The 11229-nt window shown below is 40.8% G+C and overlaps 1 protein-coding gene across 3 annotated transcripts in view; it reads right to left on the bottom strand.

Moving 5' to 3' along the window:
* si:dkey-237i9.1 (SEC14-like protein 1) overlaps positions 1-11229 on the bottom strand; it is a 48620-nt gene that overhangs the window by 15744 nt on the left and 21647 nt on the right. Inside the window, exons 9-17 of one of the 3 annotated variants that reach the window (XR_002170508.1) lie at positions 10540-10628; positions 10235-10305; positions 9182-9353; positions 8674-8808; positions 8430-8564; positions 7744-7995; positions 7448-7626; positions 7156-7182; positions 5858-6337 (exon numbers count right to left, since the gene is read on the bottom strand). Coding sequence is in view for 2 of the 3 variants with exons in the window: in XM_019889122.1 (XP_019744681.1) it covers positions 6232-6337; positions 7156-7182; positions 7448-7626; positions 7744-7995; positions 8430-8564; positions 8674-8808; positions 9182-9353; positions 10235-10305; positions 10540-10628 (1166 nt within the window). In the remaining variant the exon portion in view is untranslated. Of the gene's footprint in view, positions 1-3878; positions 6338-7155; positions 7183-7447; positions 7627-7743; positions 7996-8429; positions 8565-8673; positions 8809-9181; positions 9354-10234; positions 10306-10539; positions 10629-11229 lie in introns of those variants that run through there. The other 2 variants (XM_019889122.1, XM_019889123.1) reach the window with 2 other exon arrangements.

An 11229-nucleotide genomic window follows, 5' to 3' on the forward strand; every position in this document is an offset into this window, starting at 1 on the left:
CACACACACACACACCACTATTTTAAGTGCCTCTGATTAACCCCTAATAAAGTTCAGCTGTTCATGTGTACGTGATGAAACCGAAGAAATGCTTTACTTCCCAAAAGGTTTGAACAAAAATAATGAATTTAAAATGTGTTTCAAAGGATGCACAGATGTGTTTCATGTGTTTATTAACTGATTACAAGGGCGATTTAAAAAGTCTGGTTTTATTTTGGCGAGTGGGCACAGCTCACCTCAAGATCAGGGTAGCTGAGCACCACGAGCTGGGAGCAGGCATTGACGTCATCACCTTTGATAAAGGAGAGGTCCAGTCCAGCAACGCGTTCCAGTCCCGAGAAGTCTGGGCTCTTCTGCCAGTCTTCCGTATCCTCCACCACCACCTGCTCTCTGAGACAGGTTTGCTCACTGCACACATGATAGAAGATTGAGGCAACAAAAGCAGATGCTAAACATTACACTTTACATGTACAGTAAAGCCCGCATTATCACAGTTCATCACTGGCACATGTGCGCTTTCTTTAATGGTTATTATAGTGTGCAGGCAAGTCATATTTAGACTTGCGGGCCTTCAGTGTGGTACCACATCATGCCGCAACATGCTGGGCAGCATTGAGATAGACTGGAAGAGATGCAGCGTAAATAACAGCCAAACGAAGAGACAGAGGACCTTAACCGATATAGTTTAGTCCTGAAATAATAATCATTCTAAAAGAGCACAGAGAACATACAGGATGTGTGCGAGTATGTATGCAGCTCTATTGTTTGTATGTATTGCTGCTGTGAGTGTGTGAAAGTAGTTGTTGTTAGAAGGTTTCTCATTACAGTAGCATCTAGTGTATGCTAATTTCCACAATTTAGGACACTTAAGAGTGTTCCGTTAACCTGCCATGGATGGTTTTGGAATGTGGGAGAAAATAGGACTGCCCGGAGAAAACCCACACAGGCACGGGGAGAACATGCAAACTTACACAGGAAGGCTGGGGTCTGGAATTGAGCCCTGCACTCCTGCGTTGTGAGGCAGAAGTGTTCACTAGTCGACCACTGTCAACCCTTATCCATACTGAGGGGGGCTATCTTGTCACTTGCCATTGACTAAAAGGATTTTGCTGCTGAATTTACACTCCACAAACGCCGTGTTTAGACAAGTGGAAGTGCATAGTTACAAGAATATGTAAAGAAAATCTTTGACTTGAGTTGCCTTTTAACTGCATTTAGCACCCAAAGTAATAGTCGCTCTGAATCTCGGTCTCTATCTCTAATCGAAGGTGAGTCAGGTGTTCAATGTACAGTATTTAAATTATAGCCACTACCCCTTTTGAATGGAAAAGGGGTGAAGGGGTAAACACTCGACAGTCAAATCATGAGGAAAACCTGTGCTAATGTTGCAATGTGACAATATATGTAGTACAAATTCTCCCTTAAAAGATAATAAAGCTCACTTGCTCAGTTTTGATTCACACAAACCAAGGTTGTCATTTAACAATACTACACGTTATAGTTGGGCATCCACTGGTTTGAATTGCCCTGCAAAATACTGACAGCGATGCAGAACAATTTGGTTATTACATGTGAGAGTGTTGAGGCAAAATATTGGGTATTGAGACTGAGGTCAGTGTCACTCAAAACTAAGACTGTTAACTCTGACAGAGAGACTTGTATTGACAGCTCGTGGATTGTGACAAGTGGTTCTACTGCTCGCTGAGAACAAGGATTATTGAACAAACATAAATATACAAAAATGCAAACACACTGACCTTTCCCACTGCTTGACCAACTCTTCTGTTGGAGACATTTATTCTCTTGGGACGGGTTGCATTGAAATCATTCAAGTATTATTTAATGTGCAGCTACTTGAGATAGAAGTGCGTACTGTACTTCCGTGTTTGACGTCATCCAAAGCCTGTCCTGAAACCAGCGAAAGGAATAACCTCGAAAATACTACCATCTAGGGGCACAAAGTAAAATCACAGTGGGTTAAAAGACAAAGGGATCAAATGTGCTTTAAATGAAATATAACATAATAAATTGGGAATTGAAATTAATTACACAGATGTGTTGCAGCCAATTGGAATTCATTGATGACATATTTAATTAAAGTCCCTGCAGAGGGAAAAATACATTTGCCTTCTAAATATAACACACAGAGAAGAGTGTGTTTACAATACTGGCAAATTTGAATGATTGAAAAAAATCCGCCTGATTTTTTTAAAATGCTTGATTTATCAAGATATTATCTTCGCTACCAGTCGATGCGTGCTTAATGCGCCCATCTATTAATCAAATCCCCGCACTCCTGTCAGAATGGATGCTACTTTGTCATCTTTCTTCTGCCTACTATAACATATTTGAGTGATGAAAATAAACGCCCGTAAAGCCTCCGGTTGCTGGAAAATATCCCACAAGGTGCTCTAATGCCGCTCGTCCACACACTGGCTGTGAAGAGAGAGTGATACCTATATATTTTTTTTCTTTTCTATAATCTCATATATTGACGCTAACATACAGTGTGCAGATTTGAGAAGACTTTCATTTTAAAATTCTACATCGGATTTGTGAGAAACTTCCTCTGTGAAATCATTAGATAGCCTACTCTAATGTGTCCCAGTAGATTGGTTTTGTTCTGCCCAATGAGAGGGTGTGAAACCAATTTGTTGCAGGGCGCATTGATGTGTTTTCATTCGGAAGGCGACTGTCAACCCAAATTACTGTATATCACATTTTTTGACACCTCAATATGAAGGCTCTCTGTTCAACATTGTGCTAAAAGGACACTGAACTTGCCATTTCTGAAAGCCCTTTTATTTAAAACAACCATGCCATCTCGAGGACAAAATGTAACCGGTTCACATGAAGTTATTTTGAAGCTTCATTTTCCCATCACGACATAATTCTCAGCCTTGGGATCAAATCGAGATAATCTAGCAGTAAAATTGGATACAGGAAATGAAATGAGGCAAGTGTGTGATTACCAGGAGTAGTTTTTCCTTTGGTTCTCTCTTATTTCTTTGATGTTGTGAGTCTTTATAATGCACATTTACTTCTTAACATTTTTTTCGTTTGTTTACCATGTGTTAAATTGATCATGATTTTTAGTTATCATACATTTGCATATTATTAACGAATTGATTATGCTTGCAATGAAGAACGCTTATGCCTGCAGTGATAAATTGATTATGCCTGCAATGAACGCTTATGCTTTTAATAAAGATATGCTCACATTTATAAGAAAGAATGCTAAGTGCACTGTGTGACCGTTGAGGGACGCAACCACCTTTCCGAGAAAGTGGTTGGGAAGGGATAAGGTAATGAGACAAAACAAGAGCAAGGTCGGACATAGATGGAGCTGTCAACACCAGTTGCAACCAACCTACTTGGTGTTTTTGTAATGATTGCACACATGTAGGTAATTTTCACTCACATACACACACATAGTCAAACAAGTTCAGTGTGTCTTCAACAGCCCTCACCCTTGAGGTTGGACACAGCCATGTATTAGATTCCCAATGAGAAATAAATGAGAGGGCGAGCGGGGAGATTCCTGGGTGACGTGCAGAGAACTGAAACCTAACGCTTCTCCTCGTTCCCCCCTCAAGTGATTGGTATCAGAATCCAGTGTGTCCTCTCATCATTGGGTCTTTATTATGAATGTCAAATTGATAACTCTGACACTATGATAAGAAAAAAAAAACATCTAATTGATGGTGCATTTGTTGCTATATCAAGTGGTTTTGCACAGTGATGTTTTTCAATTACGCACGAGAACTATTTTAGTAAATAATGGAATATTGTTGATTTGAGAATGCAGGAAAAGTGCTCCTCGAAAAAGGAGAAAGAGTCACAAATGAAAGAGCAATGAAAATGAATGGGGCAAAATGTACAGAATTCAAGTTTAATGTTTTCCAAAAAAAAGTGAAGGCGCAATATTCTCATGAATTCAAACTAGTACTTTTTACATAATATCTCATATGAAGATAAGAGGAGATATGCAACTTCAACAGACTAGAGGGTGGACAAACAAACACACGAAAAAGTAATGACAAACATTTCATAGCCCTCAAGAGATCTTTGAAAATGTACACGTATGTGTGAATTAGAGAAGGACACCAAAAAAAGAAAAAAAAAAAAACCATGAAGGGTCTCCGGTATCTCCAACACTGAATCCACATGGTAATCAAATACTGGATACAAGAACACTTTATGCCCATGGCTTCAATTCTTAATTTCAGCCATGCAGTTGTACAAATCTAAGGTCCAATCTGATATATATGGGTGTGTGTGTGTGTGTGTGGGGGGGGGTACTGAGGTCTGCTTCTGTATATTTATTCATTCTAATCCTGTTTCTTTAATTGGTCATCTCAATCAAGAATTAGCATTTGACGGGTATCTGACTGTGTGGGTCAAGACATGCTTCAGAGTGGGAGCCAGGAAGTTGAAGGCCCAGTGGCCCCGAGGGAGTGTGTACAGTAGATACATATTACAGGCATGTCTTATTTTCAATGCTGTTTCCAGCATTCATTCTTGTACATCCACACATGATGATAGCCCTCATTCTGAGGAGGTAAAACATTTCACATTATTGCTAATATTCCACACAAAAAATATTGACCTTTTATTCAGAGTTAAAAACAGTTTTGTGTATCTAAAACATGCACATTAAGTATCCTTTGGAGTGATTCTCACTTCTCAGGTATTGAGTGTCCATCGATACAGCATTTGATGGCTCTTGGCAATTTACAGTCAAGTCATCAATGCTTCTAAACCAGTTCACTAGTAAAACTGTTGCATGGAAATGATGTTTTTGGACAACAATGATTTAATTGACCTTGAACGGAGCAGCTGTTTCTAAGTTAGTCTTACAAAGGCTAAAATGGTGTTTCTTGAAAAATGGCTCTTATAATGGCTATTCATTTACAAATAGCAGACTGGGAAAGCCAGTCACCATGTGTAACATGTGCATGCAGTGACACACCCCTCTGTTTCAACCCCATCAAGTATGTCAAAGACAGTAGCACTCCTCAAACATAACTAGTACATGTACAGTAGCGCTATCTTCTTTTTTTTCCCTAAAACATTGAGGAATGATAAGCATCATCATAAAGATATTCTTAAAATGCCCAGACATAGTGGCTCAGTTTGCCTTTGTGCCTGCCTGTACATTACATAAAGGTCACCTGCAATTAGCCCTCACCATCACCACCATCTACAATGGACATCTCAATGATAAATAGAAATATTTCACACAGTAAAAACCCATGTTATTGCTTCAAGCACTGAAGAGTGAGATGCTGGTCAAGTATGCTGTTCATGGCATGAAAGAGCCCTCAAAAGATGGTAGGGCCAGCCACACGAGGCTATCACATGACAGTCAGGATGATCGGAGGAGAACATCTGGACACTAAGGGACACCAACAGAAAGCAAATCCCATCCGTTGACTCATTTTGTATTGCCATGATTTAATAAGTCCCACCCACTCAGGAGCTTTGTGTTTGTTTGAAAACATGTGCGTGATATTTGAATCCGATCTGAGTAAACTGTGTTTTGCGGGTGTAATCAACTCAGACATTCACATTGGATTTGTGGGCTACAATCTCAAAAATGTCAAGTAAATTTAAAGAAGTGTGTAGGATTTTCCACCTGCTCTCCACATTGAAAACACCTTTCATATAGCGGGAGGAAGGTTTTTCAATGTCAAAAGTCTTTGCGTCACATGTTTTTGTGTAACAGAACTTCCAACCTGCTACAGTGGTGCACCTGAATTAGGGGTGCGTTATCTGATTATTGCCTACAGAATTTAGGAGTGTAAATGCATAAACAGTATACAACAGCGGCTCCAGTGTCTAACTCTAATCAAACCTGCCATTCCTGGGATGAAAATATTGCTTCTTGAATCCTCCAATGATGCAACAGTTAAGCCTGTAGCCTTTAACATTTCCACTCGAAACAAGCCACAATCAAAGTGCAATCCTCTAAAACCTTGGTCTCGTTTTTTTTGCCTAGCATAGACACACCACACACTGAAATATGACCTTTGTGCAAAAAAAAAAAAAAAGAAAAAAAAAGGAAAATCAGCCCTTTGAAAGGAGGTCACACAGTCTCTCTTTTTTGTTTTCAACCCACAATTTGTTGTCTGCTGGTCAGCACCCCAAGTTAAACAGGGTGTACGAGTCTTGAGTAAAGGGGTTCTTGGGGTTCTCACAACATAGGAGACAGTGCTCTCTGTCTTCTGTCTACCTGGAGATCATTGAGCTGGACTGGGATTGGTTGGATGAAGTTGTTGCAGCGCTGAGCTGAGAGAAGCCACTGTGGCTCGACTCCAAGCTGGTCATCGAACCCCTGTAAAAAGAGACATAGTCCAGTAAGGGAAAATAACCTGAACATTTTCTCTGCCTTTTTAGTCCAATCAGTTTGACCAACTAAATGAACATCAGGTGACCATGACGCACCCCCATTAGACAGATGAGCTGAGCTATAATTGATTGTGACCTGAGCCCTGACCAACTGTGATGTCAAAAAGGGGTGGATTTTGCTGCTTAACTCATATTCAAACGCAATATCAATCAGAATGGAGTGTTTAAACTAGTGAAGGCACATGGAACTTATTATTGTACAGAAAATGTGGGGGCTGGAGTTCCCCTTTAAGGGTCTGTCCCTTGTGAAAAACCACAAACACATAGCTATGTCCTTTGATCGTATTATAAAGCTAATTAAGTATGCCACTCCAATTAGGAAGGAATTGGATTCCACGAAAAAAAAAAAAAAAACAGAAATCATAGTTCAGATGGTTTGTATGCTTAGCACAAATTATGAATTTCATGAGGCATCAGGATTAAGGATATTTTGGATTCAATAATTTATATAGGTAAATCCCAAATCACTTCACTTCAATGAACCCAAAGTCGACCAAAAAAAGAGCACGTTAGGAAAAGAATAGTAAGTAGCAGTTTCAAGACTTCAATAACGGCAGTGATTGCTAGTATTGTTAGTCATGCAAGCAGGGCAAAAGTCAACAGACTCAAAGACAGACTGTGCTCAGGACATTGTGACTGCCCAAGCCAGCTGCCATGAAGGTGGGCTGTAAAGTTAGCAGCCAAAAAGCAGGAATGACGACGGGGTAGTGCTAAAACAAAAGGGGCAACCACTGCGCCACTTACAAACTCTGCACGTCACAGCAAGCCGTTCTTCACAGGAAGAAGATAGAGCGGCAGGAGGAGGAGGACAAGAAAGAACAGGAATGCATTGGACAGAAAAAAAATGAATGAAAAAAAATAAGTCTGGGAAAGGAACTGATATATTTTTTATAATGACTTGGTCTTGCAGTATGTACTGTATGGAGTGGAGGGGGACTGATAAAACACGGGCACCAACAGTTGAACTCATTCAAGAATTGACGTTCGATCATTTCAATTAAAACGTTGTTCATGGCCAACGGTATCAGTTACCAACCTGAAGTCCTCAGAGCCCAACACCTCAGTGTAGTACATGACTTTACACTTGTGTGAGGAGACTTGTAGTGTGGCCAGCACATCATCTACCCGAGGCAGATTAGTGGCAGAGCAGGCCGGCATGTTGTGGAACTTCCATTGGAGGATGTAAAACCCTGGCCAGCGTGTAATATGGGAGCCCTAAACAAAGCAAAGCAAAGGTGTGTCACAGACAAATGAGGAACAAGAATAAGATGTCCTGTCAGATGAAACCACATGAAACAACAAATGTTTGACCCTATATTCTCAAAACCTTGCCTGCACACTTTCTCCCTCCTTGCAGGTTAGAGGGGACTCGACCATGCTGTAATCTTGCCCCAGCGTCCATGACTTGTCAATGAGCTGTACATTGTTGCCACCGGGGGAGGTGATCCCATGAGCTCCGAGTGGATCTTTACGCGGCGGCTGTGGGGCACGCTTGGAGTGGTAGATGTTAAAAACCACATCACCCTTACACACATCAAAGTCCCAGGTGATGACTGAAGAGGCGTCAATGATCTCAATCAGAAGCTGTTTAAAAGGAGGAGAATAAATGATCAGAACTGTGAATTTGTATAGATCCCTCTAAATTATAATGGAGAGGTGTTTCAGAAAAAAATGCAGGAACCAAATACAGGAATAGAAAACAATTGTTTGCAATTATGACATTTTTGTCACGTACATCTGGAAGGGTTGCATTGAGAGACAATTATATCTTTGGTCAAATCATGTTAGGAAACATAACTGCAGTTATGTTTCCGGGCAGACCATATTTTATGCCATTGAAGAATGTTCCATGTCGGAAATAAAGAGGTGCAGTCTACAGGTTTCGACCACTGGATGGCAGCCCTTTCAATAAAACAAAATCTCAGAGATATGGTCTGTTGCTCTTGGCTTGGCCTACATATCGACTCCAAGTGTCACTGCTTTTATCCTGTTGTTCTGCATGTGTTACTCAGTCTCACCTCATGTGGAGCTCCTTTGAAGATGCTGGCGCTTTGGTAGATTGTTTCGGTCCACAGACGAACATCTTCATTCTCAAGCTCCTCTGCAGTGCGGTACATCGACTTTGGGACCAGGCCTCCCTCAGGTACCTCACACTATATAAGGAGAATGAGAGAGAGATCACGTGTGATGAAAGTAGGTCAGTAAAGGCGATCTTAGAATTGCATCATGTTCTTTGACATACATGCTTAATTCTCCACTCACCATACACTCGCCGCCCAGGAAGTCAGGGATAATCTCCTTGTCTATGTAGTCCACCAGCCCACCAGGGCCCTGGTAATCGTTTCCTGCATAGATTAGGAACTTCTTGCGGGTGTTTTCGTCAATAAATGGACTCACCTAAAGTCAGGAACATGAAAGTGTTTTATCAGGTTACAAGGTGATAAAACTGGCTGGTTATAGAGAACAGAATTTGCACAAAATATGCTCACGAATAGTTTTGTATAAATGGCATCTCCTCTACACACAATAATGCTCATCTTACTTTACTCACTTTAATATGCTTGCTCAAATTAGCTCCACTCAAATGGATTAGCTAGGTAAGAGTGTTTGTTAAATGAGAATGTAGAACACTGAGCTTTTTATTGTGCCAGTCTCAGTGCAACTCAAACACCTGAAACTGATTTGAGACCCATCAAGTATGAACTCATTCTGTAATATAGCACTTTCTCTCTCTGTCTAACTCTGAGAGCCAGTGTTCCCCTGTGCTCACCAGAGTCCAAAGGACTGGGAAGACTCTGGGAGCCCTCAAGATAAGCAGGCGTCCCAAAGTCTCTGGATAGTTGGCCTCCACAACCTCGATAATCCTCAAAAGAGCCTTGACTCCTGGTCGCCATAGGTGACGCATGTTTAGACCCTCCAGATCCACGAGACATGTCCAGCAACTGAGCAGAAGAGGAGACCACAAAACAAACATAAAGCACAAGCCGATAAGCGACCATTTAGAACCTGTCGCCTGAAAGTGTGGTTTCAGTGGTGACAGCAATGCATGCTAATTCTAGACTCACTCTCTAGCTCCCTCAACATCCTCTTGTCTGGCTCGTGGCCAAAGTAGCTCAACGGCTATTCATAGTTAATATGCCATCCTGTGTGGCTGACATCTCTGCCCCCACCTCCTGCTGAGATGCCTGAATGATACCATCTAATTTCCTTCCCTTCCCCTCACTCTTCCCAACGTCAGTTGCATTAGTACACTTGTAGACCGAGATACTTTATTGTCTTCATTCTGCACAGACCAGTCACCATGGAGCGACCATAGGGGGCCGTGCCCGCCTACCAACATGCTTGTGATTCCCCAATTGAGGCCCGCAGTTCTAAAAATAAACTTTATTCTTGTCATTATATTTTAGCATCGAAGCTACTTTTGTGTTGTCAAATATTAATGTTGGGTTGCTTATCACTAAGACATTAAAATTTAAAGAAACAACTGTGTGATATTTGTGTGTATGATGGCACCATATTGCAAAATCTGAAACTCACCATCAGTGTAATACAAGCTAATGTCGCTTAAAATGTGAGAAAACTGCAATAACTGGTCACCAAAATGTATGTATGTGGACATCTTTACATATACCGACAACGACCTCTCTTGTCGCAAATGGTGCCATTCAAGACTATTAACTGGAAGTGCCACAAGAATATATCCAAACACGGTAAATGGTAACATGTGGCTTGATGGTCAAATGTTAAGTGGCACCTGCTGTACTCTACAAAGCACACCTGACATCATGTTACCAGTCCTCATATTTATTCAGTTTCAGTTTACCTGATGGGACGACCAAACACCTTTGTGTTCTCTTCGCAGCGTCTCAGCCCCTCCTCATTGATAGATAGCACCTAAAAAAGACCATACCAGACATTTATTGTGACATTTCAACAATTTAGCAACTCCACAATGACAGTGATTTCCACTGTGCACATTTTAAGCACACTATCTATATATTAACTATATGTATGTCTCCTTCAAGACACTTGACATGAATTACCTAACCTGTAATCTGAATGGTTTACATCGACATATAACATGAACTGTCATGTAAACAGTAAATGGGACATAACTACTGTGCATACATGACGAAGCAGCGATTCTTCTCCGAGAGCTCGGACCAGCCCTTTGGTGTCCATCTGGCCAAGTCTCAGGACATACAAAGGCCGACCATCTAGAAGAGAGAACACAGAATAATACACATTTAAATGACTTGCAGAAATACTACAGCCTATGGAGGTTGTATATTAAATTGCTGAGGATTATTATAGCCACCTGCTCTTCTCACAAGGAAAATACTTTTGTCCCATTTATCCTTCACAACTATTTAAACACGTTTGCACATTCCTCTGGTAACAGAAGTACGACTACAAAAATAAACTTTAAAAAGGATATGACAGCATCTACAAAGTGAAGAGCATGTTAGTGTTGGCGTCACCAAGACTACAGCCTATGGAGGTTGTATATTAAATTGCTGAGGATTATTATAGCCACCTGCTCTTCTCACAAGGAAAATACTTTTGTCCCATTTATCCTTCACAACTATTTAAACACGTTTGCACATTCCTCTGGTAACAGAAGTACGACTACAAAAATAAACTTTAAAAAGGATATGACAGCATCTACAAAGTGAAGAGCATGTTAGTGTTGGCGTCACCAAGCAGTGCTGAAAAATGTATGCACGTTGAAGTCACTTGTGTTCTGAATGGCCTTGGGTAAAAAAAAAAAAAAAGTCTTTGAGTTCATTGTCATGAAACTTGAGGGGGAAGGAAACC

This window comes from Hippocampus comes, unplaced genomic scaffold (assembly GCF_001891065.2).
Source record: "Hippocampus comes isolate QL1 unplaced genomic scaffold, H_comes_QL1_v1.1 scaffold86, whole genome shotgun sequence".
Classification (NCBI taxonomy): domain Eukaryota; kingdom Metazoa; phylum Chordata; class Actinopteri; order Syngnathiformes; family Syngnathidae; genus Hippocampus; species Hippocampus comes.